The sequence below is a fragment of the Mobula birostris genome, chromosome 1, assembly GCF_030028105.1.
Source record: "Mobula birostris isolate sMobBir1 chromosome 1, sMobBir1.hap1, whole genome shotgun sequence".
Taxonomy (NCBI): domain Eukaryota; kingdom Metazoa; phylum Chordata; class Chondrichthyes; order Myliobatiformes; family Myliobatidae; genus Mobula; species Mobula birostris.
This window is the reverse complement of record NC_092370.1, coordinates 203,026,161-203,051,721: the sequence shown is the minus strand read 5'-3', so window position 1 is coordinate 203,051,721 and position 25,561 is coordinate 203,026,161. Positions and strand designations below refer to the sequence as shown.

The following is a 25,561-nucleotide window of genomic DNA, read 5'->3' as shown; positions in this document are numbered from 1 at the left end:
AGCCTAGTTATTCTTATTTATCTGGTAAAATCAACTGGTTTGATTAGAAACATTGTTGATGGAAGAGATTCAACAGCTTGGAAGTTTTATGGCAGGTGAAGAGAGTTCTCGAATTCTCATTAAGTTTAAATGTAGCAGCCCAAAACAAAGTTATTTTGCATAGAAAATGGTTGGTTCTTTTCTCCGTTTGCCAATTTCAGCAGATCAAGATCTAATGGTCTTCTCTTTCTCCTACCTATTCTAGTTGCATGTTTTTATCTGAGTACATAATTCATTAGCTCAGAGACTTTGAGCAGAACTGAGGACCTACATCAGCACATTTTCTTTTTGCTACTGATGAAGAAATTAAGACAATTTGTTGATTTGAACACAATGCATTTAATTTGAAAAAAATTAGTTGCAGTGAACTGAACAATCTTTTCCCAATCCTTTATATTTTTCTTTTACAGACGGCAAACTCAACATGATAAAGGAAACGTGAAATTTCTTAATGAAGGGATTGATTTAGCTGTTGAAATGATAATTTCCTTGAAAGTCATTACACAGAAAGCTTCATTTGTCTCTGTGACTTTGTAAAAGACAACCACAAAAAATGAATACCCTCCTTTTGCTTAACTTATGAAAAAAATTAGAAACATAAAAAACATACAGCACAGTACAGGCCCTTCAGCCCACAAAGTTGTGCCGAACATACCCCTACCTTAAAACTACCTAGGCTTACTCATAGCCCTCTATTTTTCTAAGCCCCATGTACCTATCCAAAAGTCTCTTAAAATACCCTATTGTATCCGCCTCCACCACCGTTGCCGGTAGCCCATTCCATGCACTCACCACTCTCTGCATAAAAAACTTACCCCTGACATCTCCTCTGTACCTACTCCCAAGCACCTTAAACCTGTGCCCTCTTGTGGTAGCCATTTCAGCCCTGGGAAAAAGCCTCTGACTATCTACACAATCAATGCCTCTCATCATCTTATACACCTCTATCAGGTCACCTCTCATCCTCTGTCGCTCCAAGGAGAAAAGGCCAAGTTCACTCAACCTATTCTCATAAGGCATGCTCCCCAACCCAGGCAACATCCTTGTAAATCTCCTTTGCACCCTTTCTATGGTTTCCACATCCTTCCTGTAGTAAGGCAACCAGAACTGAGCACAGTACTCCAAGTGGGGTCTGATCAGGGTCCTATATAGCTGCAACATTACCTCTCAGCTTCTAAATTCAATTCCACGATTGTTGAAGGCCAATACACTGTATGTCTTCTTAACCATGGAGTCGACCTGCACAGCTGCTTTGAGCGTCCTATGGACTCGGGCTCCAAGATCCCTCTGATCCTCCACACTGCCAAGAGTCTTACCGTTAATACTATATTCTGCCATCATACTTGACCTACCAAAATGAACCACTTCACACTTATCTGGGTTGTACTCCATCTGCCACTTCTCAGCCCAGTTTTGCATCCTATCAATGTCCCACTGTAACCTCTGACAGCTCTCCACACTATCTACAACACCCCCAACCTTCGTGTCATCAGCAAATTTACTAACCCATCCCTCCACTTCCTCATCCAGGTCATTTATAAAAATCACGAAGAGTAAGGGTCCCAGAACAGATCCCTGAGGCACACCACTGGTCACCAACCTCCATGCAGAATATGACCCATCTACAACCACTCTTTGCCTTCTGTGGGCAAGCTAGTTCTGGATCCACAAAGCAATGTCTCCTTGGATCCCATGCCTCCTTACTTTTTCAATAAGCCTTGTATGGGATACCCTATCGAATGCCTTGCTGAAATCGATATACACTACATCTACTACTCTTCCTTCATCAATGTGTTTAGGGACATCCTCAAAAAATTCAATCAGGCTCGTAAGGCATGACCTGCCTTTGACAAAGCCATGCTGACTATTCCTAATCATATTATGCCTCTCCAAATGTTCATAAATCCTGCCTCTCAGGATCTTTTCCATCAACTTGCCGACCACTGAAGTAAGACTCTCTGGCCTATAATTTCCTGGGCTATCTCTACACCCTTTCTTGAATAAGGGAACAACATCTGCAACCCTTCAATCCTCTGGAACCTCTCCTCTCCCCATTGATGATGCAAAAATCATTGCCAGAGGCTCAGCAATTTCCTCCCTCACCTCCCACAGTAGCCTGGGGTACATCTTGTCCCGTCCCAGAGACATATTCAACTTGATGCTTTCCAAAAGCTCCAGCACATCCTCTTTCTTAATGTCTATATGCTCAAGATTTTCAATCCACTGTAAGTCATCCCTACAATCGCCAAGGTCCTTTTCTGTAGTGAATATTGAAGCAAAGTATTCATTAAGTATCTCCGTTATCTCATCCAGTTCCATACACACTTTTCCACTGTCACACTTGATTGGTCCTATTCTCTCACGTCCTATTCTCTTGCTTATACCATACTTGTAGAATGCCTTGGGGTTTTCCTTAATCCTGTCTGCCAAGGCCTTCACATGGCCCCTTCTGTCTCTCCTAACTTCATTCTTAAGCTCCTTCCTGCTCACCTTATAATCTTCTAGTTCTCTATTGTTACCTAGTTTTTTGAACTTTTCGTAAGCTTTTCTTTCTTTCTTGACTAGATTTACAACGGCCTTTGTACACCATGGTTCCTGTACCCTACCATCCTTTCCCTGTCTCACTGGAACGTACCTATGCAGAACACAACACAAATATCCCCTGAACACCTGATTGAGCCAAGTGTTAGGCTGCTTGAACATGTATATTTGTCTCCTTCTGTACTGTATGTAAGGCTCTCCTTACCATTTCAAGACAAAATCAGGCAGGATGTGCACTATGCATATTAGCAGTTGTTCTGCTTTTGCATGACAGACCCCGTCTGGAATATTGCATTCAGATTTAGCAAATGGCTTTGAAAAGGATACAGAGCAACTTAATCAAGGCTTAGAATGTTACATTTTGAGTACAGGTATATGGGAAAATATACAGGCATAGAGCCATAGAGAGCTACAGCCAGAAACAGGCCCTTCGGGCCATCTAGTCCATGCCAAACTGTTATTCTGCCTAGTATCATTGTCCTGCATGCACCATAGCCCACCATACTCCTCTCATCTGTGTACTGATCCAAATTGCTCTTAAATGTTGCATTTGAACCCGCCTCCACCACTTCTGCTGGCAGCTCATGTGGCTTCAACTTGTTTCCAATAATACAAATGTGATACAATTTCAATGAGGGAAGCATTCAGTTTGATCAGTGTGCAAAGATTGATACCATCTGCACAAGTTCAAACTGGCAAATGCTCTGTGTGCACTAGCATATTGTTTGCATGCATTTTGTGTACTGCATGGACCATGATCTTCTATAAGCACCTTGACCATGGGATAGGTAGAACTTCCAGCCTAAAATACTTATGTAAAGAATGTTTATTTGATTCTGTTAGGTTTTAATTACTTTTCAGATGTACAAAAGAGGTATTTATTTTTGTTGCTGACCAGAAATGTAATTTAAATGATGCTATGAATTAATAAAGTTTATTCAGCTTCATGCCAAAATTGAATGATTAGGAGAATTAATTAATTTTTGAACAGGTAAAATCTTTGAACCCAACAAAACCAATAACTCTTACCAGCAAAAACCAAGCAGCTGTAGAGATAAATAGAGAAGTAGTATTATAACTTATAAAAGTTTATTGGAACAGCAAACAGGAGCAATTTCATCATTATTGATAACAGTAAACAATATAATCAGCTTGCTGTATGGTCATGGGCTCATATTACAATATACTACAAATCTAGTAAGCTTGATAAGCACCATGTTGGTCACCAATTTCAACACTGTGAAAAATGAGAAATTTGTGGTCCAGCCAAATTGCCAAAATACAGACTGTTGTTGCTCCGCAACAGTATTCATGATTTATAATGATAAACTTAGATGAACCAGTAAAAATGTACTGGGAAGATAAATATTCAGATTATACAGTTATGACCTAATGTATTAAGGATGAACAAATGTTACAGTCAAACCAGATCAAAACACTAAAATTTCATGTTTTCCTTTCCTTTTAATTATTTCTGCTTTTAAAAGATATGATGCTACAATCCCATCATCTAAATTCCTCTTCTATAGATTGGCACAAAAAGGATTTTAGCAACTAAACTCATTACACCTTTGTCTCGATGGTCTAGAAATCCTTCAAAATAGTTAATTAGCTGTTTAGAATTCTAACATGCGGCATGCATATGTTATCAGCACTTTGATACAAGACTTCTGATGTAGAATCAAAATTAAGGTTCTTAAGGTTAAACACAGTGTTGCATTGTCCTTTTAAAATGATGCCTGGTTGTTTGAATTACCAATAAGTTTGATTTCTATCTTTGTGTTACTTAATAATATTAAGAATTTGTAATTTCCTGAGCAGATGAGTTGCTAAACAGTGTTTTTTTTCCCTCTGAAAACAACTTGCAGTGCAGATTAGCCAGCACTTCGAATATTTAACAATTTCAGCGTTTTGCTGAACATTATGTGAGAGCAATGGCAGCTGAACAAGGTAGTCAACTTCCAAATATCTATTCCATTGGATCTAAACAACACTTTCAAGTCAACTTAACTTGGAGAATGACCATTCTGAAGCTTGGTACTATCTGAACCCACGATTTAAATTATTTGGGTAGAAACATTCAATTTATGCAGAAGAGAGTGCAGGAATGGTCAGCAATGGCAAGTATTCTAATGATAGATTTGAACAATTCCAGTTGTGTACATGAAGTACTGAAAATCCCATTTGACAGAAATATAATCAATGGTTTATATTATAACCTCTGCACAATAGTAACTTTAATTTTATTATCTATATTAGTTAACAAATAACAGGCATCTGATCCACATCTAAAATTATTGCTTTAGAAAAATATGTCCAGAAATTTACCTATGGTCAATAATGCTTAAAGCATAATGTAATAGTATTAGCATTTGTGTGATTTAGTCAACTTCTAAAACTCTGTTCCAGTGGAACCTAAGGCTATACATTCTCCCCTGCCTCTGAAATTGGAAAAAAATGAAACCAAACTTTGGAAGTGGAATGGTGACTATGTGTTCTTTTATAGCACTACCAAATAAGGAATGCATTTCTGGCATGTACTTTTAAATGGTTAATATATATTAACTTAGATATCACTTACGTATCTATTTAATTGTTTTAAATGGTAGGAAATTCATGTGAGAAACAACTTCTGTAAAAACAGTGAAAACCTTTGGGCAACAAAACTGAGAGAGCTTAAGAAAGAAAGTATGATTCTGAAAGGGAAAATTTGAAATTCAATTCAAAGTCAAATTCAAAGACAGAATTTGAGGCAAAATAAAATTAGGCTTTCATGCTAATAACATATGTATCCGCTTTGTAGCGGACATTTATTTCATTAGCTAAACCATTCAAGCTACAGCACGACGAAAGATTAAAAAAAATAAAATGAGTGTTAGAAATTATAGGAGAAAAACTACACAAGTTCAACCTACTTGACAAAGCTCTTCAGTCTGTGAAACTTAAAGGTTTTTAAATAACCGTTCTTCTAAATATCATCTAAGAACAGGTTAAACCAATTCTGAATTGTATTCATCTGCTATCCAAATAATATCTGATTGTCTGAGTTTCCTTTACTTCAGCAAGTGTATGCTCAATTCTGCATACGTGTAATAATCGTCCTTTTTTATAAATTGCACTCCATCTAACTTGTTAGAGAAACATTTTTATTATTGGTTCAATATTCTGCAAGCTGTATATACAGAAATATTGAAATAATGATCCCATCAGGTTTAATGTTTTAATACATTAGATTATTTTTTAAAATTGGTGTTCAATATCTGTAAGCTAGACTAAAATGTATGAGAATTTCCTGATAAATAGGCACCTAAAGCATTTAACATTGCAATCTGAGCAGGAATTTAAGTGGCAGTGGACAGATTGTCTGTTGATAATTCAAACAACAGTTTTGGAATGGTGTTAAATAAAGATTCAAAGGCAACAGTACAGGATAAATCCTGGAGGTTAATAGCAACTGTGAGTACCTTGCAATGTAATTGCTTGCAAATATAGTATTTTTCCATAATTACACTGCAATGCATTGTTCTTTCTCTTAATTCTTAATTACAGTAGCTAAAACTGTGCACAGCAATGAAAGCAGCACAAGAAAAACCATTAAAAATACTTGACATTAAATTACTTTAAGCTTCATCAATGCTTTCACAATTTTAGTTAGCACAAAGCATCAAAGTAACCACATGTTCTGGTAACAATCATGTACGTCACAACTGTAATGTACTGAACTATTTTTGGTTTTCTTCTAGTCATTCATATCAATAACATACTTGTATCAAGAGATGTTGAATCCTGTAAGAATCTTAGCAGTCTACAGGATTCCTGTCACTTGGATCCCAAGCAAGTTTTTGCATAATGACCAGAATTAAGGTGTTCATGGCTCTCTTGCAGGAGGGGCAGCACCAGCACCAGCACCGGAGTGAGGAATTTTCAAACCAGTATGGAGTGTTACCTGAGAGAAAATGACAAAATGACACATGAAGCATAATTTGCATTATTTTTTAAATACTTCTAGTGAACAACCAACACTCATAGAAAAATCACTAATAAAGTGCATAAGACACATACTTGACCTATGGACTACATACAAATATATATATACACACACACACACACATATACATAGTTCAATAAAGAATCTAACCACTCAAGCCAATAGTGAGATTTATGTCCACAAGAGCATTTTTCCACCTTCAGCCTGAGTTATTTTATGCTTAAATGTTGAATAATGTGATTGGTAAATAAAAATTAATGGCAGGCTAAATTAATGATAGAACAGAAAGCCTACAGGCACACAAATTGAAAAGATGCAAAATCATTGCAACTAACAAAAGTATATTTTTCCAACTACATCTCTGGTTGAATAAACCATAATTTAAAAGCTAGCAGTATATTTTCCAAGTCTTTGCATGTAAGGGATACCTGAAATGCCTGTTTGTCGGCTGGAGTTGGAGGCAGTGGAGCTTTGATTTTCTATTACCTTTCATCTCTTGTGCATATACTGTGTGTGTATATATATATATATAAAATGTCATGTGTAAAAAAGCATCATGAAATTTACAGAAATAATATTTTGCAACTACTACAATCAGGATGGACACTTCAAAATCACCTTATAATTTAACATAACTCTGATAATGGAAGGTTAGATGTCTAGACAATCCCCAAGTTACATCATGATTTAGACGAAGGGATTAAAAGTAACATTAGTAAATTTGCAGATGACACAAAACTGGGTGGCAGTGTGAAATGTGAGGAGGATGTTATGAGAATGCAGGGTGACTTGGACAGGTTGGGTGAGTGGGCGGATGCACGGCAGATGCAGTTTAATGTGGATAAATATGAGGTTATCCACTTTGGTGGCAAGAACAGGAAGGCAGATTACTATCTGAATGGTGTAAAGTTAGGAAAAGGGGAAGTACAACAAGATCTAGGTGTCCTTCTTCATCAGTCACTGAAAGTAAGCATTCAGGTACAGCAGGCAGTGAAGAAAGCTAATGGCATGTTGGCCTTCATAACAATGGGAGTTGAGTATAGGAGCAAAGAGGTCCTTCTGCAGTTGTACAGGGCCCTGGTGAGACCACACCTGGAGTATTGTGTACAGTTTTGGTCTCCAAATTTGAGGAAGGACATTCTAGCTATTAAGGGAGTGCAGCGTAGGTTCACGAGGTTAATTCCCGGGATGGCGGGACTGTTATATGTTGAAAGATTGGAGCGACTGGGGTTGTATACATTGGAATTTAGAAGGATGAGAGGGGATCTGATTGAAACGTATGAGATTATTAAGGGATTGGACACGCTAGAGGCAGGAAACATGTTCCCGATGTTGGGGGAGTCCAGAACCAGATGCCACGGTTTAAGAATAAGGGGTAGACAATTTAGAATGGAGTTGAGGAAAAACTTTTTCACATAGAGGGTTGTGGTTCTGTGGAATGCTCTGCCTCAGAAGGCAGTGGAGGCCAATTCTCTGGATTCTTTCAAGAAAGAGTTAGATAGAGCTCTTAAAGATAGCAGTGTGAAGGGATATGGGGAGGAGGCAGGAAAAGGGTACTGATTGTGGATGATCAGCCATGATCACAGTGAATGGTGGGGCTGGCTCAAAGGGCTGAATGGCCTACTCCTGCACCCCTGGTCTATTGTCTATTATCTCCACCAAACTGTTACGCTGATTATTTGTTAATCCACATTTGCATTGATTTAGCAGTTGCAATAGACATACCCAAATAAATGAAAAGACTTTTCAAAGTTGCCTGTTTTGGCAGGACTGCATAGCAAATTTGGTTAAAATTATTTTGAATATTGCTAACTTAAAAGTGCTTCTCAGTATTTGACAACACGTTTAGTTATTCTAATTTTCTACACAGATACATAACCTGCCACAAGCCTGGGTGAAATGTTAAGGTTTAGGCTGTGAAATTTCTGCACTGTAGCTATTGTTTTGACTCTGATTTGCTTAATGTGCCCATGAAGAGCCATTTCGCCCTTCTTGTATATTCATTCACTGACATAAATGAGCTGGATGCTCTATAAGGTCAGCTATCATTACCCATTCATAACTGCTTCTAGGAAATTGAAATTGATCAACTTTGTGTAGTATTGTCGTCCTTTTAGTGAAAATACTCCAACAGTTCTGTTGTGGAGAGAGTTCTCAGGGTTTACATCAAGTGGCAATGAAGAAATAGGTTTTCCAAGTTAGGAAAATGTTTGTAAATGATACCACCAAACACACCTGCACATTTCTATTCAGGCTTACTGCTGGGAAGAAGAGGCCTTCCAAACCTTCAAAAGCAACTGGTCCCTGTTGTTCATCGTTAATAGAAAAGGTGAGTGTTCGTCTGTTGAAGTCCAGCAGCACTCCAACCGTGACTCCTTTGGCAATGCCTCCCTCAGTTCTGGGGTGGGGGAAGGAGAGAAAATACTCAGTTGTTGGGTGCATAAAAATGAGTTTTGCAATTCCAGCTATTTTATACATTTTGAATTATACCACATAGAATATACAGGACCAAAATCATTCAGTGAAAATCAGGGCCTCACAACAAAAGCTAATTCCATGTTTCATCTCATCTGGTCTATTTTTTTTATACCAAATTCTTATCTAAAGCTCCATTATATAAATTTTCCTGCCCAAATTTCTCCATCTCTACCTAACAGGTGGTAAGGATCATTTGGTAATTCTCAGTTATGAAGAAAATAAACAAAAGCCTAGTTATTCTTATTTATCTGGTAAAATCAACTGGTTTGATGCTGACGGAAGAGATTCAACAGCTTGGAAGTTTTATGGCAGGTGAAGAGAGTTCTCGAATTCTCATTAAGTTTAAATGTAGCAGCCCAAAACAAAGTTATTTTGCATAGAAAATGGTTGGTTCTTTTCTCCGTTTGCCAATTTCAGCAGATCAAGATCTAATGGTCTTCTCTTTCTCCTACCTATTCTAGTTGCATGTTTTTATCTGAGTACATAATTCATTAGCTCAGAGACTTTGAGCAGAACTGAGGACCTACATCAGCACATTTTCTTTTTGCTACTGATGAAGAAATTAAGACAATTTGTTGATTTGAACACAATGCATTTAATTTGAAAAAAATTAGTTGCAGTGAACTGAACAATCTTTTCCCAATCCTTTATATTTTTCTTTTACAGACGGCAAACTCAACATGATAAAGGAAACGTGAAATTTCTTAATGAAGGGATTGATTTAGCTGTTGAAATGATAATTTCCTTGAAAGTCATTACACAGAAAGCTTCATTTGTCTCTGTGACTTTGTAAAAGACAACCACAAAAAATGAATACCCTCCTTTTGCTTAACTTATGAAAAAAATTAGAAACATAAAAAACATACAGCACAGTACAGGCCCTTCAGCCCACAAAGTTGTGCCGAACATACCCCTACCTTAAAACTACCTAGGCTTACTCATAGCCCTCTATTTTTCTAAGCCCCATGTACCTACCCAAAAGTCTCTTAAAATACCCTATTGTATCCGCCTCCACCACCGTTGCCGGTAGCCCATTCCACGCACTCACCACTCTCTGCATAAAAAACTTACCCCTGACATCTCCTCTGTACCTACTCCCAAGCACCTTAAACCTGTGCCCTCTTGTGGTAGCCATTTCAGCCCTGGGAAAAAGCCTCTGACTATCTACACAATCAATGCCTCTCATCATCTTATACACCTCTATCAGGTCACCTCTCATCCTCTGTCGCTCCAAGGAGAAAAGGCCAAGTTCACTCAACCTATTCTCATAAGGCATGCTCCCCAACCCAGGCAACATCCTTGTAAATCTCCTTTGCACCCTTTCTATGGTTTCCACATCCTTCCTGTAGTAAGGCAACCAGAACTGAGCACAGTACTCCAAGTGGGGTCTGATCAGGGTCCTATATAGCTGCAACATTACCTCTCAGCTTCTAAATTCAATTCCACGATTGTTGAAGGCCAATACACTATATGTCTTCTTAACCATGGAGTCGACCTGCACAGCTGCTTTGAGCGTCCTATGGACTCGGGCTCCAAGATCCCTCTGATCCTCCACACTGCCAAGAGTCTTACCGTTAATACTATATTCTGCCATCATACTTGACCTACCAAAATGAACCACTTCACACTTATCTGGGTTGTACTCCATCTGCCACTTCTCAGCCCAGTTTTGCATCCTATCAATGTCCCACTGTAACCTCTGACAGCTCTCCACACTATCTACAACACCCCCAACCTTCGTGTCATCAGCAAATTTACTAACCCATCCCTCCACTTCCTCATCCAGGTCATTTATAAAAATCACGAAGAGTAAGGGTCCCAGAACAGATCCCTGAGGCACACCACTGGTCACCAACCTCCATGCAGAATATGACCCATCTACAACCACTCTTTGCCTTCTGTGGGCAAGCTAGTTCTGGATCCACAAAGCAATGTCTCCTTGAATCCCATGCCTCCTTACTTTCTCAATAAGCCTTGCAGGGGGTACCTTATCAAATGCCTTGCTAAAATCCATATACACCATATCTACTACTCTTCCTTCATCAATGTGTTTAGGGACATGCTCAAAAAATTCAATCAGGCTCGTAAGGCATGACCTGCCTTTGACAAAGCCATGCTGACTGTTCCTAATCATATTATGCCTCTGCAGATGTTCATAAATCCTGCCTCTCAGGATCTTCTCCATCAACTTACCAACCACTGAAGTAAGACTCACTGATCTATGATTTCCTGGGCTATCTCTACTCCCTTTCTTGAATAAGGGAACAACATCCGCAACCTTCCAATCCTCTGGAACCTCTCCCGTCCCCACTGATGTTGCAAAGATCATCGTCAGAGGCTCAGCAATCTCCTCCCTCGCCTCCCACAGTAGCCTGGGGTACATCTCATCTGGTCCTGGCAACTCGTATCGAACTTGATACTTTCCAAAAGTTCCAGCACATCCTCTTTCTTAATATCTACATGCTCAAGCTTTTCAGTCTGCTGCAAGTCATCACTACAATCACCAAGATCCTTTTCCATAGTGAATACTTAAGTATTCATTAAGTACCTCTGCTATTTCCCCTGTTTCCATCCACACTTTCCCATTGTCACACATTAGAATAGAAGGACAAGAAATTAAGTTAACTCGTGCATTTTTTAACATAAATGAAATTGAAATAGTGAGATAGCAGAAAATCGCCGATTATGAATACAGGTTGATACAGTGATCTTTGCATTTTAACTCTTGAAGATTGATCTGACTTCCTAGCAGTTAAGGTCAATAAATCTTCTAAGAAACCTCTTGAATTAAATCCAGTACTTATTAGCTTCATGATACTTTACCTGTTAGTGTGAGAGTTGTTATGCATAAACCAGCTTCGGTTATTATCAACATACATTGCCCAGGCCTTATCATCCTTTCCTAACATGACATCTTTCAAGACATCTAAACGAGCCACACCAAAAGCAGGGTCAGGATGGCTGTCGTAGCGATCAATATTCAGCTCCCAATAATGGATACCTCTGGAAAATCCGGTGTTTCCTAGTACTACCCTGTCATCATAGCTGTTGCAGGTAACAGTGAGGTTGTCATTAGAGAACAGAATGTCAGGGTGAGCTGAACCTGAATCAAAAGCAAACCAGGCAACTGAAAAAGAAAATAAAAATAGACTTACTATGAATGTAACACAATTCAGAATTAAAGTTCCATAAAGTTTTAAGACTTGCAATCTCACATTTTTATAAGGAAATTTAATTTCACAAAGAGGCATTAAAACAGACAAATTACTAATGCTACTAGAAATAGCATCAAAAGTACTTAGGGTAAATTATAGGGCATTTAAATCAGTGATTTTACCAGAAATAGAAACAAAGTTTATTGGAAATATTCATCGGGCTATGAAATAAACACCTGCCATACCTACTAAGTATTCCAAGAATTTTTAATATTTATTCAGATTTCCATTACCTGCATTAATTTTATTACTGCATAGAGTATTTTGACAGTTTCTCTTTGTTCTAGAGTCAATACCTGATTTGCATAGAGGTTTTACTGCAAATCATTGTCTTCCTGAAATTTTTAAAACTATACAATAAACACAAATTTATATACTGCGAGGAGTCAAGTTACTTTCTATTCATAATTACTAAAGGAATTTATGTCTAGGCTGAATAAACAAGTAATTACAACTGTTGCCTTTCTAATTATCACAATCTTTCTTTTAGTCATAAGAGTAAAAACAGCAGAGAAACAGGCCCTTTGTCCCAACTGGTCCATGCCAACCACAGCATCCTCACTGGTGGTCCTAGTTATCCACGTTCGGCCCATAAGCCTCCAAGACACTCCCCTCCACGCACCTATTCAAAATGCCTCTTAACTCTTAAATGCTGCAACTGTACCCACCTCGACCACTTCCTTAGTCAGCTCATTCCACGTATTTACCAACCCTTGTATAATGAAGTAAATTCTCAGGTCTCTTAAATTTCTCTCCTATCATTGCCTTCTAGTTTTGGAATCCCCAAACTTGGGTAAAGACTATGACTGTCCACCTTATTCATACCACTCATGATTTTATAAACTTCAGTGAAGTTACCCCTCATTCTCCTGTACTCCAGGGAATAAAAATACCACATGGCCAACCTCTCCCTATAACTCATGTCCTTCAGTCCAATTCACCCTGCCCCTCGAGAATTTTCTGCAGCACCTCGGAGAGACCCTTGACCCTGACACCCAAACTGATCCACAGGTAACAGAATAGAAGGAAGATTCATTTCTCTGCAAAGCGCTACCAGTTGCTAAAAAGCTCATTTTTATTTTATATTTCCAGTAAATGAAAAGATAAGGAAAACAAATGTATCACAAACAATGATGTACCAACATATTTACTGCACCTGGAGAGGTGATTCTTTAAGTTGGTTAACATATAATGGCCATAACAAACTTAATGATGCAAACATTTATAGAAGGTTTTATATCGGGTTTGAATGGCTGTTCTTTCAACAGCAACAATGATCAACAGCATGCATTGCAATAAAAGTACAGTCTCAAAGATTTAAATATTCTCTTTTTGTGGTGAAGGCATACAAGTCTTGAGCATTTGAATACCCTGAAGTTTACACTCAATCTTTCCATATATACCAGACCTCTCAAAAGGGAGATACTGCGGAACACCCTCTTGAAATACAGTTGCCCTTAAAAATTTGTTGGTTCTCATATTTGCTCCAGAAAGGTTTGTAAGCCACAGTAGTAACCAGTGGCTCTACAACAAAACCACTATCAGTGAAGACCCTTGTTAAGCAGATTTGCATCACTGCCCCAACATTATTAGCAATCTTTCATGTTGTTACGTTGTAGTTAACCAAAATAAACTTCCTGTAGACGTGGAAGTTCTGTAATTTTCAGAACTAATGGGAAATTGTTCAGTTAAAATCCCAAATCACAGTAGCTGAGGTCAAGCTCTAAGATATCAATGACTGGTTTACCAATATGCACAGGATCAAAGTCCTCTATCAATTTACCCTCTACTGCACCATTGTGTGCACCTACAAAGTTTGACAACAATACCCTGGAAAATGTGTATCACTTCCTATATCTTGGGAGCCATCTTTCAATGAAGATTGAAGAAAAGGATACTGCCAGTCAATACATCAGTCCTGGCATAAACTATTTGGCAGGAGTGTTTGTTGCCCCTGTTATATATGAGTGAGTAAGAACAACAACAGAGCAGTAGGATAGAACATTTTTATTGAGTCATGTTAGCTGCAGTACAGGCTGGGCCGCCTAGTGTTGCAGCTACAAACCAGGCTTGCTGAGACAAGAACACGCACACTCGAAAGCCCTCGTGAAAAGAGAGCTCTCTGCGGCCCAATCGATTCACCGTGCGACCAATCAGCCTTATGCGCACATGCCACATTCTTGCAATCCATTCGATATGCTTCTGAGACCTGGACTAGCTATAGCAGGTTTCTCAAGGTGCTATTTTTTATTTAATTTCAAATTTTTATATATACTTTTAATTTGTAATTTATAGTTTTTATTATGTATTGCAATGTACTGCTGCCGCAAAACAACAAATTTCACGACTTATGTCAGTGATAATAAACCTTATTTTGATTCTGATAACACTAATGCTGCTGCCACCAAAATCTTCCAAATTTTCTGGAAGGTTAAGAGAACTGAAGTCAGTGGGCTTGCCCTGGCCACCATCTCTAGCACCAAGGTCCCAATCATTTGGGTAAGGCATGTCATTTGCATTCCACAACAGTTTTGGAACAGATACTACAGTTCATGCTCTTTTTAAAAAGAGGATATTACCAGGCAGAAAGTGGAAAAAGATTTAAGGATGTACCTAAAGTTTCCCTGCAGAAGTGTAACATCCCCTCCAATTCTTAACAACTCTGGCTCTCCTGCCCTACTATGGAAAAATGAACACTTCTCATATTGGTACATTAGTCACCTCAGAACCCACAATAATAGAGTGGGCACAAGGCAGCTTTGATTCTGGGGTTTGTTTATGAAGAGATTAAAGGCATCACATGAGTGATTACTGCACCACACAATGTGCCTCACAGTCAATTATAATTTACTATTTTCAGTTCCCAAAGTCCATCTGCACTACCAGTAGGGACTTCAACTGGCCTTTCTCAGTCTCACATGTATTTATAAACTGTAAACACATAGTTATGCTAAAGATAATAAATGAACATAGCATAGAAAAATCTAAAAATTTACCATGGCAAATGAACCAGTTTATTAGATTTTTTCATGATGTTCCGAATCAGATGAATAGGAGAAAGTTACTGGATATTAGCTGCCTGTGTTCAAAAAAGCATTTAATACTATCTACATAATAGACTAATTTATAACGTGTGCACCCTCAGGATAAATGGCAAACCGAGACTGAATGGTGGCTGGAATGCTTCTACACCCCAAACTTTTAAATTGCTTCATCATTAGTGGTCATGTGTCGTGTCTAAACTATAAACTATAGTTTCCTTTAGACCTTTGAATTCTTATTCTTCCTCACTATTCCTCTTCATTTATGACTCAATTTAAAATTAGCCTCCTTAGACTATGATTTTTTCCCAATATTTAATTTGGTTTTGAAAAACATTATTTGGTATTGTTCTTGAAATTTATTATATTATATGTAATTAGTAAACATATGCTATTGTGTACACTTAAATTGGAACTGATAGCTGGTATTGAATCCCATTGGATATTGATAATGGTATTCCTGTGGTTTAATTCTAATGACAAGAACATAAATAATGTAGGTTTTGACCAAAAGTTATCTAAAATAAAACTGAATCGTTTTAATTAATATTAGATTATGTTATTTGACAGAGGTAAGCTATATAAAAAAATAATATAGTAACATATTTAAAGTAACATCATTGAATGGGGTGTTCAAAGTGATATTATTAAAGCAACCAATTTAAATGTTTTCAGATAGATAACAATAAAATAATGGGTAATAATAGATTTGTTGCCCTGATGCTATTAATAGTCAATCATTGTGTGGACCACAGTGTGGATAGATCAGGGCTGACAGATTTCCTTCCTCGAAGATAAACACACGGGCTTATAGTTAGGGCTTGATCTCCAATGAATACACCAAATTTTTGAATTCAGTTTAAAATCTTGTTGTGGTTGGATCTGAAGTCTCTGCTCTATTCTTTGGTGTTTTTGTTTTAAAAAACAATTTGAGGGAATATTCTCCCCTTGTTCATTGTTAGACCTTCCTTCAGATGTTACTTGCTGTATAGCTGAGCCATGATAGTCTTGCTTACTATGGGTACTAACAATTAAAAAATCATATGTTCTTGCACTGGAATAACTTCACACTGGTAAAATAAAGACAGATATTAGATTACCAAAAGGAAGATTGATTTTTGATTAACTTTCTTATATCTTATCTTGACAGTACAGAAAGTTTGACTGAATCACCATAGGCAGTGTTAATGTAAACCAAACACGAGGAAATCTGCAGATGCTGGAATTTCAAGCAACGCATAAAAGTTGCTGGTGAACACAGCAGGCCAGGCAGCATCTCTAGGAAGAGGTGGAGTCGACGTTTCGGGCCAAGGCCCTTCGTCAGGACTAATTGAAAGAAGAGCTATCTCTTACTAGCTCTTCTTTCAGTTAGTCCTGACGAAGGGTCTCAACCTGAAACATTGACTCTACCTCTTTCTAGAGATGCTGCCTGGCCTGCTGCGTTCACCAGCAACTTTTATGTGTGTTGCTTAATGTAAACCAAGTTACTTCTGTAGGGAAAGTGCTGAAGCAAAAATAAATCATATAATACATTGACATTTCCCTAGTCAGAATGCTGACATAAAAAAGCAACATTGTAAAAGCCATTGAAATCCTCCACATTTCAATAAACTTGAAATGCTTATAGCAATGAGGTTGCCTTCACTTACAGAATGAACTTTCTTTTTTTCCTGAAGGAGTGCCCTGTCTAGTTTTTAATTATTTATTAATACCACCATCTATTCAGTGAGAACATGCAGTAATGGACGTAATTAATACAATGGGGGAAATATTGGTTTAGTATTCTTCTACTAACCCTCGAAATAAAACTAGTTAACACAATTGTTTTCTTTGAGGCTGTTGAATTATTTGATTAAATATGATTCAAATGTGTCATAACAAGTCAACAAGGTGATGCATTTCATTGACTCCACTCAGCTCTGGAACAGCTGGACAATGAAGATACATACATCAGGATGCTCTTTGTTCATCATTCAACAATATCACCCCTTCAGAAGTTCCAAGAACTGGGCCTCTGTACTCCTTGTGCAACTGGATCCTTGATTTCCTCACTGGCAGATCCCAGTTAGTACAGATTGCAAATAACATAATTGCACGAGAGCTCCACTTTCACGATCAGCACAGGCGCACCACAGGGCTGTGTGCATAAAGACCCCTGCTTTACTCACTTTATACAAATGGTTGTGTGGCTAAGTACAGCTTTAATGCCATATTTACATTTGCTAATGACACCATTGCTGTTGGCCGAATCAAAGGTGATGGGAAAATCAGCATATAGGAAGGAGATTGAAAATCTGGCTGAGTGGTGTCACAACATCAGCAAAACCAAAGAGTTGATTGCCAACTACAGGAAGAAGCAGCTGGGGGACAATCAGCCGGTCCTCATTAGGGGAATAGAGGTGGAGAGAGTCAGTAGCTTTAAATCCTTTGGCAGCAACATATCAGAGGATCTATCCGAGAACCAACACATAGGTGTCATCACAAAGACACTGCCTCTACCTTCTGAGAAGGTTGCATGGATTTGGCATTTTACTATAAACTTTGGTTGACACACTTGAAAAGATGCACGGTGGAGAGTATCCTAACTGATTGCATCACTGCCTGGTATGGAAAGCCCAATGCAGAGAGATGTAAAAGGCTACAGAAAGTGGTGAAAGCAGCCCAGTCTGTCACAGGCAAAGCTCTCCTCACCATTGTGTACGTTTACATGGAGCTCTGCCACAAGAGAGCAGCATTTATTATCAGAGACCTCCACCAGCTGGGCCATTCCCTTTTTTTGCTACTATCATTGGGTAGTAGCTCCCATGCCACTAAGTTCAGGAACAGTTATTGGCCTACAATCATCAGGCTCCTGAACCAGTGTAGATTACTTCGTACATCACTCTGAACTGATTCAATGACCTACAGACTCATTTTCAAGGACTATTTAAAATTAATGTTCTCATGATTATTTTTATTTGTATAACATGGCTTCTTTTGTGCATTAGTTGATTATCTAGTTTTTCATAAATACTATTGTATTTATTTTTCTGTAAATGCCTGTAAAAGCTAGTGTATGGCAACATACATATACTTTGCTAATAAATTTACTTTGAACTTTATTGTCTTTACCTACATTATGTAAATTGTGGTTTTGGTACCATAACCAGATCATTAGTTTGATCTAATTTTTCCACCATGGTTGATGAGAACCCAACTTAACCAACATATTTAATTCATGCTGTAATTTTGTGGTTTTATCTTTATTTTAAAATTTCATTAAAATGTTAACACATGTAAAACTATGAGCTAAGCAGGGATTGTGGTATTCATAGTAGTTGTTTATTGTCACAACTCAGAAAGTACAACATTTTCCTGCACAGATGAACTGAACTTTCTATGCAACATCTACTCTTCCCCACGATCTACCAGAGCATCCAAATGAAGGAGCGATTCGCTTGCCCTTTATCCACTACGGCACTGCATCCAGTACTCATGACCTGGTCTCCACTACATGAAAGAAATCACATACAAGTAGGTGACTGCACTGAGCTTCCAGTTGTCTGTCATTTTAATTCCTCTTCCCACTTCCACTATGACCTATCTGGCTGTGGCCTCTGGTACTCTTCCAACAAGGCCCAATATAAGCTTGAGTGACACCAGCTCATCTTCCATTTGAGCACATTGTAGACCTTGGGTCTGAAGGTCAAATTTAATAGTTTCAGGTAACTTACTTTTTCTTCCTGTATTAGAATGGATTAGTTTTGCTGGATAGTCCCACAGTTAACTCAGCTTTTCTCTCTTCACAGACAGAGTCTGATGTTTTGGTTTATCTACTATTCTCCTTTTAGTTTCAAGTTCAACAGGAGCTCTGACCTGCATTTCGAAACTTTACATGTTCCTTTGTTTTCTTTCATCCTAACTGTCCAGATGAGAGATTTTGCTCTCTGCATTAATCATTCAGCAGCCAGGAGATCATTCTTTGTGGTGGTCTTCTCTGCACTGATTAACTTGGCCACAACCAAGTTTAGCCATCGTCCTCTGAGATGGAGCAAGGGGAGAATCAGAGATTAAGAAAGCACCATTATTGGAGTGAAGATCATGGAGACTGAAGGAAAGGTAAAGAAGGTAATAGCCATCAAGCCATAGCCTGAGTAATAGGATATCCACCTCAAGCCAGAATACAGTTCTGGATGTGAAGTGACATTTGATCCTGGGAAGATTTTCATCCAATGACACTTATCAAGAAATAATCTTCAATCAGTGATACAATCAATCATTACCATTTTGAAACTGCTGATGATTTTAAGGTGGTAGATGTTCCCACCAAAAGACCATACTGAAGCTTCTATTTTTCTCTTCCATCTCACTAAAACATTGCAACAACTACTTACTTAGAACAAAGGAATTGTTAATAAATCAAGCCTGGCATCATGAAGTCTCGAACAAATATACAAATTACTCCAAATCATCCACACATAACCTTCAGCGTTCATGCTTATGCTTCTTGAATTAATCTCATCATGATAGGAAGCTACTCCTAATGAAAATTCTTTCATGAGTCCTTTAAATAGCCCACTGAAGAATAACTGAGGTCAAATTCATTAATGGATATCTATGATCAGAACGATAGGAGAAGCAGAGCTATTCAATAAGATTAGAAAAAATGATTCATTGCTTAGGTAGCAGCTGAATCTATTCATCATTTTATTTGTCAAGGAGCGTACTTGCATGTCCCCTTGGTTTCATGCAATATTCCAGACAAATCTCTCACACTGCGCCCATTTGGCATAAGCACGAAAAGAACTAAGGTCATATTTTAGTAACCGCACTCAGAACATGAGTATTTGAAAATACTTGACATGGGGTCTGTGGCAACATGTGCTTTGGGCAGATATATCTACCATTACCATTCCATGTTTCCTTTCAACCCTTCAATCTCTACCCTTCTGAGACTTACTCAAACAGCAAGGAATTAGGGAAGGCCTGTCCTTCTAATGTTTAGCATCTTGTAGCAGCATCTTAAATCTTAATCGTTCCTATGTTTCAAAAGGCATCACAACTTATTGTACATTAGTTTGTCTCTGGGACAGGGTTCTTAGGGATGTCATTCTGAGCTATTATTGAATTTTTGAGAAAACCTTATTCTATATTAAGCTTTTATATTAAGCTTTTGAACCAGCTGTATTTGTTAAAATCATTCTATAGTAAGGAAATAAGATAATATGAGGTTGTCTCTGACACATTAATTTATCTCTGAAAAGCTTGGGCAGCTGCTTTTGACAAGACTTAGTTCCTCAAACTGCACTATTAAACCATGGTCAGTTACATTAAATGAGCATGAACTACACAAATGGGATAAAAACAATTCTAACAGAAATAAATAGCTGGATAAGAAAACCAAGTAGATTTTGCTTCATTGTTTTACTCATCATGTGTCCTGCTTCCCCTATGACAGTGTTTCCCAACCTTTTCTATGCCATGGACCCCTACCATTGCCCAAGAGGTCCAAAGACCCAGGTGGGGAACCCCTGCCCTATTGTTACAACTGTGCTAAGCCTCGAAAACCTTGCCATGGCTAGTAAATTGACTTTGAATACTCTCTATGCTTCCAGATTATTGCACCAATACCTTATACTTTGCTGTGCTTGGAAACCAGACAATTTTTGGTTCAGGCTTAGCAGAGGTCTGGAGAATTTGAGGTTGTTTTTAAGAGTTTTAACCAATTTTAGCGGCAAAATACTGCTCTCTCTCTCTCTGTTACCATTTTCCCTTGACAATGACACTGTCTGGCACAACAGCTGGACATTACTCCAAGCATTTTATAGTGTTTCCCTTGGAGAACAATGTTCTTATAAGAAGGCTCAAACAACTCCTCTAAGTCAGCACTATCAACTTCCATGGAGCTGAGCCAGTAGCTCTCCTCCAGTCTGACCACAGCCTGTTTGTGCCAGGTACAATCAAATACCCTTCTACTCTAATCTCTTCCATTACAGTGCCGGTATTGCAGCAATGATCTGCAAGAATCAGCATACTTGTGTAGTCTCTTCTGCAGCACTCAATGTATGCATCCCTTCTTGCCCTCCAGAGGCTTTTGCAGGCCCTCTGAGGTTGCAGGCTGAGCTTAGACTCACTCCCTTCCCTCCAGGCAAATCCTCAAAATGAAAGGAATACATGATAGATGGCTCTGCAGCAATGATCACTACCAAATATTAAAATCTCAGAATTATGCTTACTTCACAATGTCAATAAAAAGGTTTGCATTGAACTGCAGCTAGAATTTCTCAGAAATTAATGCCTTTTAGACATCCTTTAGATAAACAACATGCTAAAGTTAATAGGATAATGAACCAGGAGTGGCTGCTACTATTGACTACACCTACAAGAGATTGGAGCTTACACTGAAGGCTGAAATCCATTATAACTGTCCAAGATTTTGAGTTTGTGCTTCACTACAAGCTTTGAATAGGTGATAAAGTTGCAGCCATTTTAAGATTAATGTTCCATTGGTGCTTCATGGTACATTAGAGACATCTTTAGCTATTGCTCCCTTAAATTTGTATGGAAAATATATCTGCATACATGTGCATTGGAAGTGCCTGACTTAAACATAGTTATATTGAAATGTATGGGTGTTATAGTTTGTTAGTGCACATCACAGGAATATGTTTCTTTCACCTTAATACATTGTGCAGAATTGTGAAGGAGGTACAGATGTGGAATGTAGTATGAATGATATAAATGCTTTGGGGTGCCTTATCCATAGACATTGTACACCTAGTCAACATCCAGATATAATTTATTACTGATGCCCGAAAGCTTTGCTCATTGCCAGAGTTTGAAAATAACATGTTGTGTATGGGTGCACTTCTTACAAGTTAGCAATTTTGGTACTAATGAGCAAGTGTTTACCCAGATGCAATAGGTCACAGACACTCTCAGCACCTGGTGCCTTGGGCTTGCCAATCCCAACAGTAATAAGGTGCCATACCCTTTGCTTCAGAGATGTGAACCCATTCTCATGAGCTGGGCCACCAATGATTTACTATGCCAAATGCCTGCTCTTGGCCACAGATCACGAGATCATTGAGCTAATCTAATGGGCCTTCTTGGATAATTCTATTAACTCATCATGGAGTAAAAGAAAATGAATAATGGAATGATGTACAATGTCTATTGTTTCATGAATTGGCCAGTGTGTGTTTAGTGCGGTGACTATTAAAGATCAATATGCATTGCGTTTGCGTCAGAGAATGAGCAGAATAATAATATTTGGAGAGAGTTTGCAGTGAACGCGAGACAGAAACAGAGCAAGAATGCCAGTGTTAGACAGAGAGACAGTTAATCTGGTAATTATTGAAAGGAGCTATACACTGTATTAAGTTGCTATGCAATTGTGAATGCCAAAACGGTAGTCTTTTAATTACATAGGTTGTTTATTTTCTATACCACCAAAAATGACAAGATTAACAATATTACCATTTCCTTTTGATATTTCAATACTGCAAATTTTACAAGTAGATAGCAGACAAACAAATAAGCAAGCAGTGACCAGGCCACTGAAGCAAGACAGTCATAATAGTAACTAACTTACACTGATTGTATGGACAGCTGATATCTGTAAAATACAACAGGGATTTCTTTAGAAAAAAAGCCTTCCGGTGCTTGGCAAAATACACCATAACACTTTATTTAGTTTCACAGATTCTTTAAAAACAACGTTGCAGTGTTAAATGTCAATGGCACAAATACAATTATTGTACAAAAATGTTTGCCATATACATGGTTTAGTTTTAATTTTTTAACATTTGCATATATATTCTCAACAAAAGCTTTTTATAAATGACTAAAAGGCTGAGCTGTCTTAAGACTATGACATTAGCTTCTATAGATTACAATCCATGAATGTGGCATTTCAAATATGACACCGCATCACAACCCTTTGCACAAGTTTACCATTTATTGTATTGCCTTAATATGTGACTTTTTCAAAAAGAGCTTTCTACTTATCTTTATGCATATAAATCCCATAAATGTGTAATGTTTAATGTATTTTAAAGCATCTCTGTTGAAACCTCACCCTCTGAAGTCTGCAGTATCAGTGTCTTGCTGTAAGGACCAACTCCTGCTTTGTTGAAAGCTTTCACTCTGGAACTGTATGTGCTGTTGAAATGTAGGCCATCAACAGTGCACATTGTTTCTTTTCCTACATAGACCTCCTATTCAAGAAAAGCATAAATGTATTTCAAAGAGTAAAATAGGCAGTATGTCACCTCTAGCCCATGGTCTTTAGCTGTGGAGTCACTGAGAAATACTTTACTGTTGCACCTTAATTTTCTTTGTGTTTTTCCTTGATAACAACAATGCATGCTTAACCTTTTTTCCCTCATGATTTACCTTTATTTGCTTTATTCTCAATACCTCATTGTTACCAACAGACTAACAAAATTCATTTGCCTACAAATTATATCAGATGCTAAAGAGGCATGCTTAAATTAAAATAATATTTTGTATCCCCAACATACTGTAAGAAAAACTGACAAATTTGTTTGCAAGCATAATTTCCTTTAGCCTTATGATTAAACAGAAACATCACAGTGCATTTAAAAGAAGCACATTATTAGGTTTTGTATTTCAAATACAAGGCCCCACTTAAAATCTCATCCAATCTGGGTTCATGATATAGAGCAAGACCAACTTTGCATAGAGGCACAGGAAACAATGCCTGCCTTAATATCTTTAATAATTTCAAATGTCTGCTTCTTTTGATATCTTTAAGTGGACAAGTCCATTGAAAGATAATTATCTGTCTTTGGTTGATGGTTAAAATTATTTGTAGAAATGGAAAGATGATATGAACTAACACTGCTCTAATTTTACTTTCAGTTTGTGTCTTACTAAGCAGGGACAGAAGTCACCAAGGCAAGGGAAGAGTGTGAGAGTATATAGTAAATTGGATTATTACCCTGCCACTTCAATATTATCCACTTAATATAGATTCAACATTCAAGTTCTAAGCATTCTTCTTTCATATAAAGGTTGCAAAAATTATATTTCACCAAAGTTGATTTTGTTCTCATATTGAGTTCAGTTAATAGATAAAAATGTACTGAATGCAGCCACTCTGAATTTAGCACTATAGCTCAAACTAAGAATGACTGTATTATGGAGAGAATTCACATGCAGCATGGGTACATTTGCACCAAAGGCTAAAACAATGTGCTGAGAGTTCAGCCTCGTGTATGAGTTAATTTTCAGAACAAATCAGTACTTGTAAAAAGAAAAACTAATTACATGACTTCAATCATGTTTAAATTTACAGTACTTTATTAGAATACTGATTGAAAAATGCATTTTCAGAGCAAGATTTCTTTTACCTAGCAATTGTAAAAAGGTAAATTTTCAGAACTGAATTCACATTTACCATGTTCCTTTGACTCTGAATGAGATTGTTTTGTGTTTTGGCACAGATAACAATTGAATTATCAGTGGTAGATTTACGTTTACCCTGGGCAGTCTTCTGCTCATTTAAAACACCTTTTTTGCAAAAAGATGTGAGATGTTCTATGATTACATTAAGCTGCCAGACCAGCCTTCATGTCCATAGAATACCTCACAAGCTTTTTGGCTCTGGGTGCCTAAATAGTAGGCATCTGAAACAGAAAAAGTAATACCAGCTAAGCCTTTGCTGTGCAATATGCATGTGACTTATCTACACAAATCACATTTACATCCATCAGTTATTTTTCTAGAGTTCAATGAAAAGGGAAGATAGTACCCAACCAAATTTTCCTAAATAATTTGTTAAATCATAGCAGCAAACACTACTTCAAATCGAGATACATTATGAGGGGATGAAATTAAAATGAGTAACAGCCTTCATTCACAGCAAATATTACTTGATGATTACTTCACATTCAAAGTAATGTCCATGAGTATAGCTGGTGAATTCTCGTGAAACTAAACATATCACAGTTCCTTGTTCATTAAAATGTTTGCATTTCACGATACTCACTCTAAATTGGCCACCGTTTCCATCATCCAGTTCTAGAATGTAGCCCTCTACTTGAACTAATGAAAGTGGCGGCTGTTTCCAGGACAACGTAGCACTGTTGCTGCGAGTACAACATTCCTCCAGCTGCAAGATTGGGGCTGATGGCACTGGAGAGGAAACTAAGCAGAAATTGTGTAGTCCTCAAGGAAACTATAGGACATTATTCTCAACTGGCACTTCGCTAACCATCTGGGTTTAGCCAGATGACCATTAAACCATCACTTAA

The 25,561-nt window shown here is 37.8% G+C and overlaps 1 protein-coding gene across 2 annotated transcripts in view; it reads right to left on the bottom strand.

The window, feature by feature from the left end:
- Positions 1 to 3,835: 3,835 nt before the first annotated feature.
- The window catches only part of trim9 (tripartite motif containing 9), a 58,592-nt gene continuing 36,866 nt past the window's right edge, over positions 3,836 to 25,561 (bottom strand). Inside the window, exons 6-11 of one of the 2 annotated variants that reach the window (XM_072281636.1) lie at positions 25,297 to 25,454; positions 23,362 to 23,500; positions 22,876 to 22,899; positions 11,870 to 12,173; positions 8,804 to 8,966; positions 3,836 to 6,526 (exon numbers count right to left, since the gene is read on the bottom strand). In XM_072281636.1, coding sequence (XP_072137737.1) covers positions 6,449 to 6,526; positions 8,804 to 8,966; positions 11,870 to 12,173; positions 22,876 to 22,899; positions 23,362 to 23,500; positions 25,297 to 25,454 — 866 coding nt within the window. In that variant the 3' untranslated portion in view covers positions 3,836 to 6,448. The remainder of the gene's footprint in view (positions 6,527 to 8,803; positions 8,967 to 11,869; positions 12,174 to 22,875; positions 22,900 to 23,361; positions 23,501 to 25,296; positions 25,455 to 25,561) is intronic. The other variant, XM_072281718.1, reaches the window with a different exon arrangement.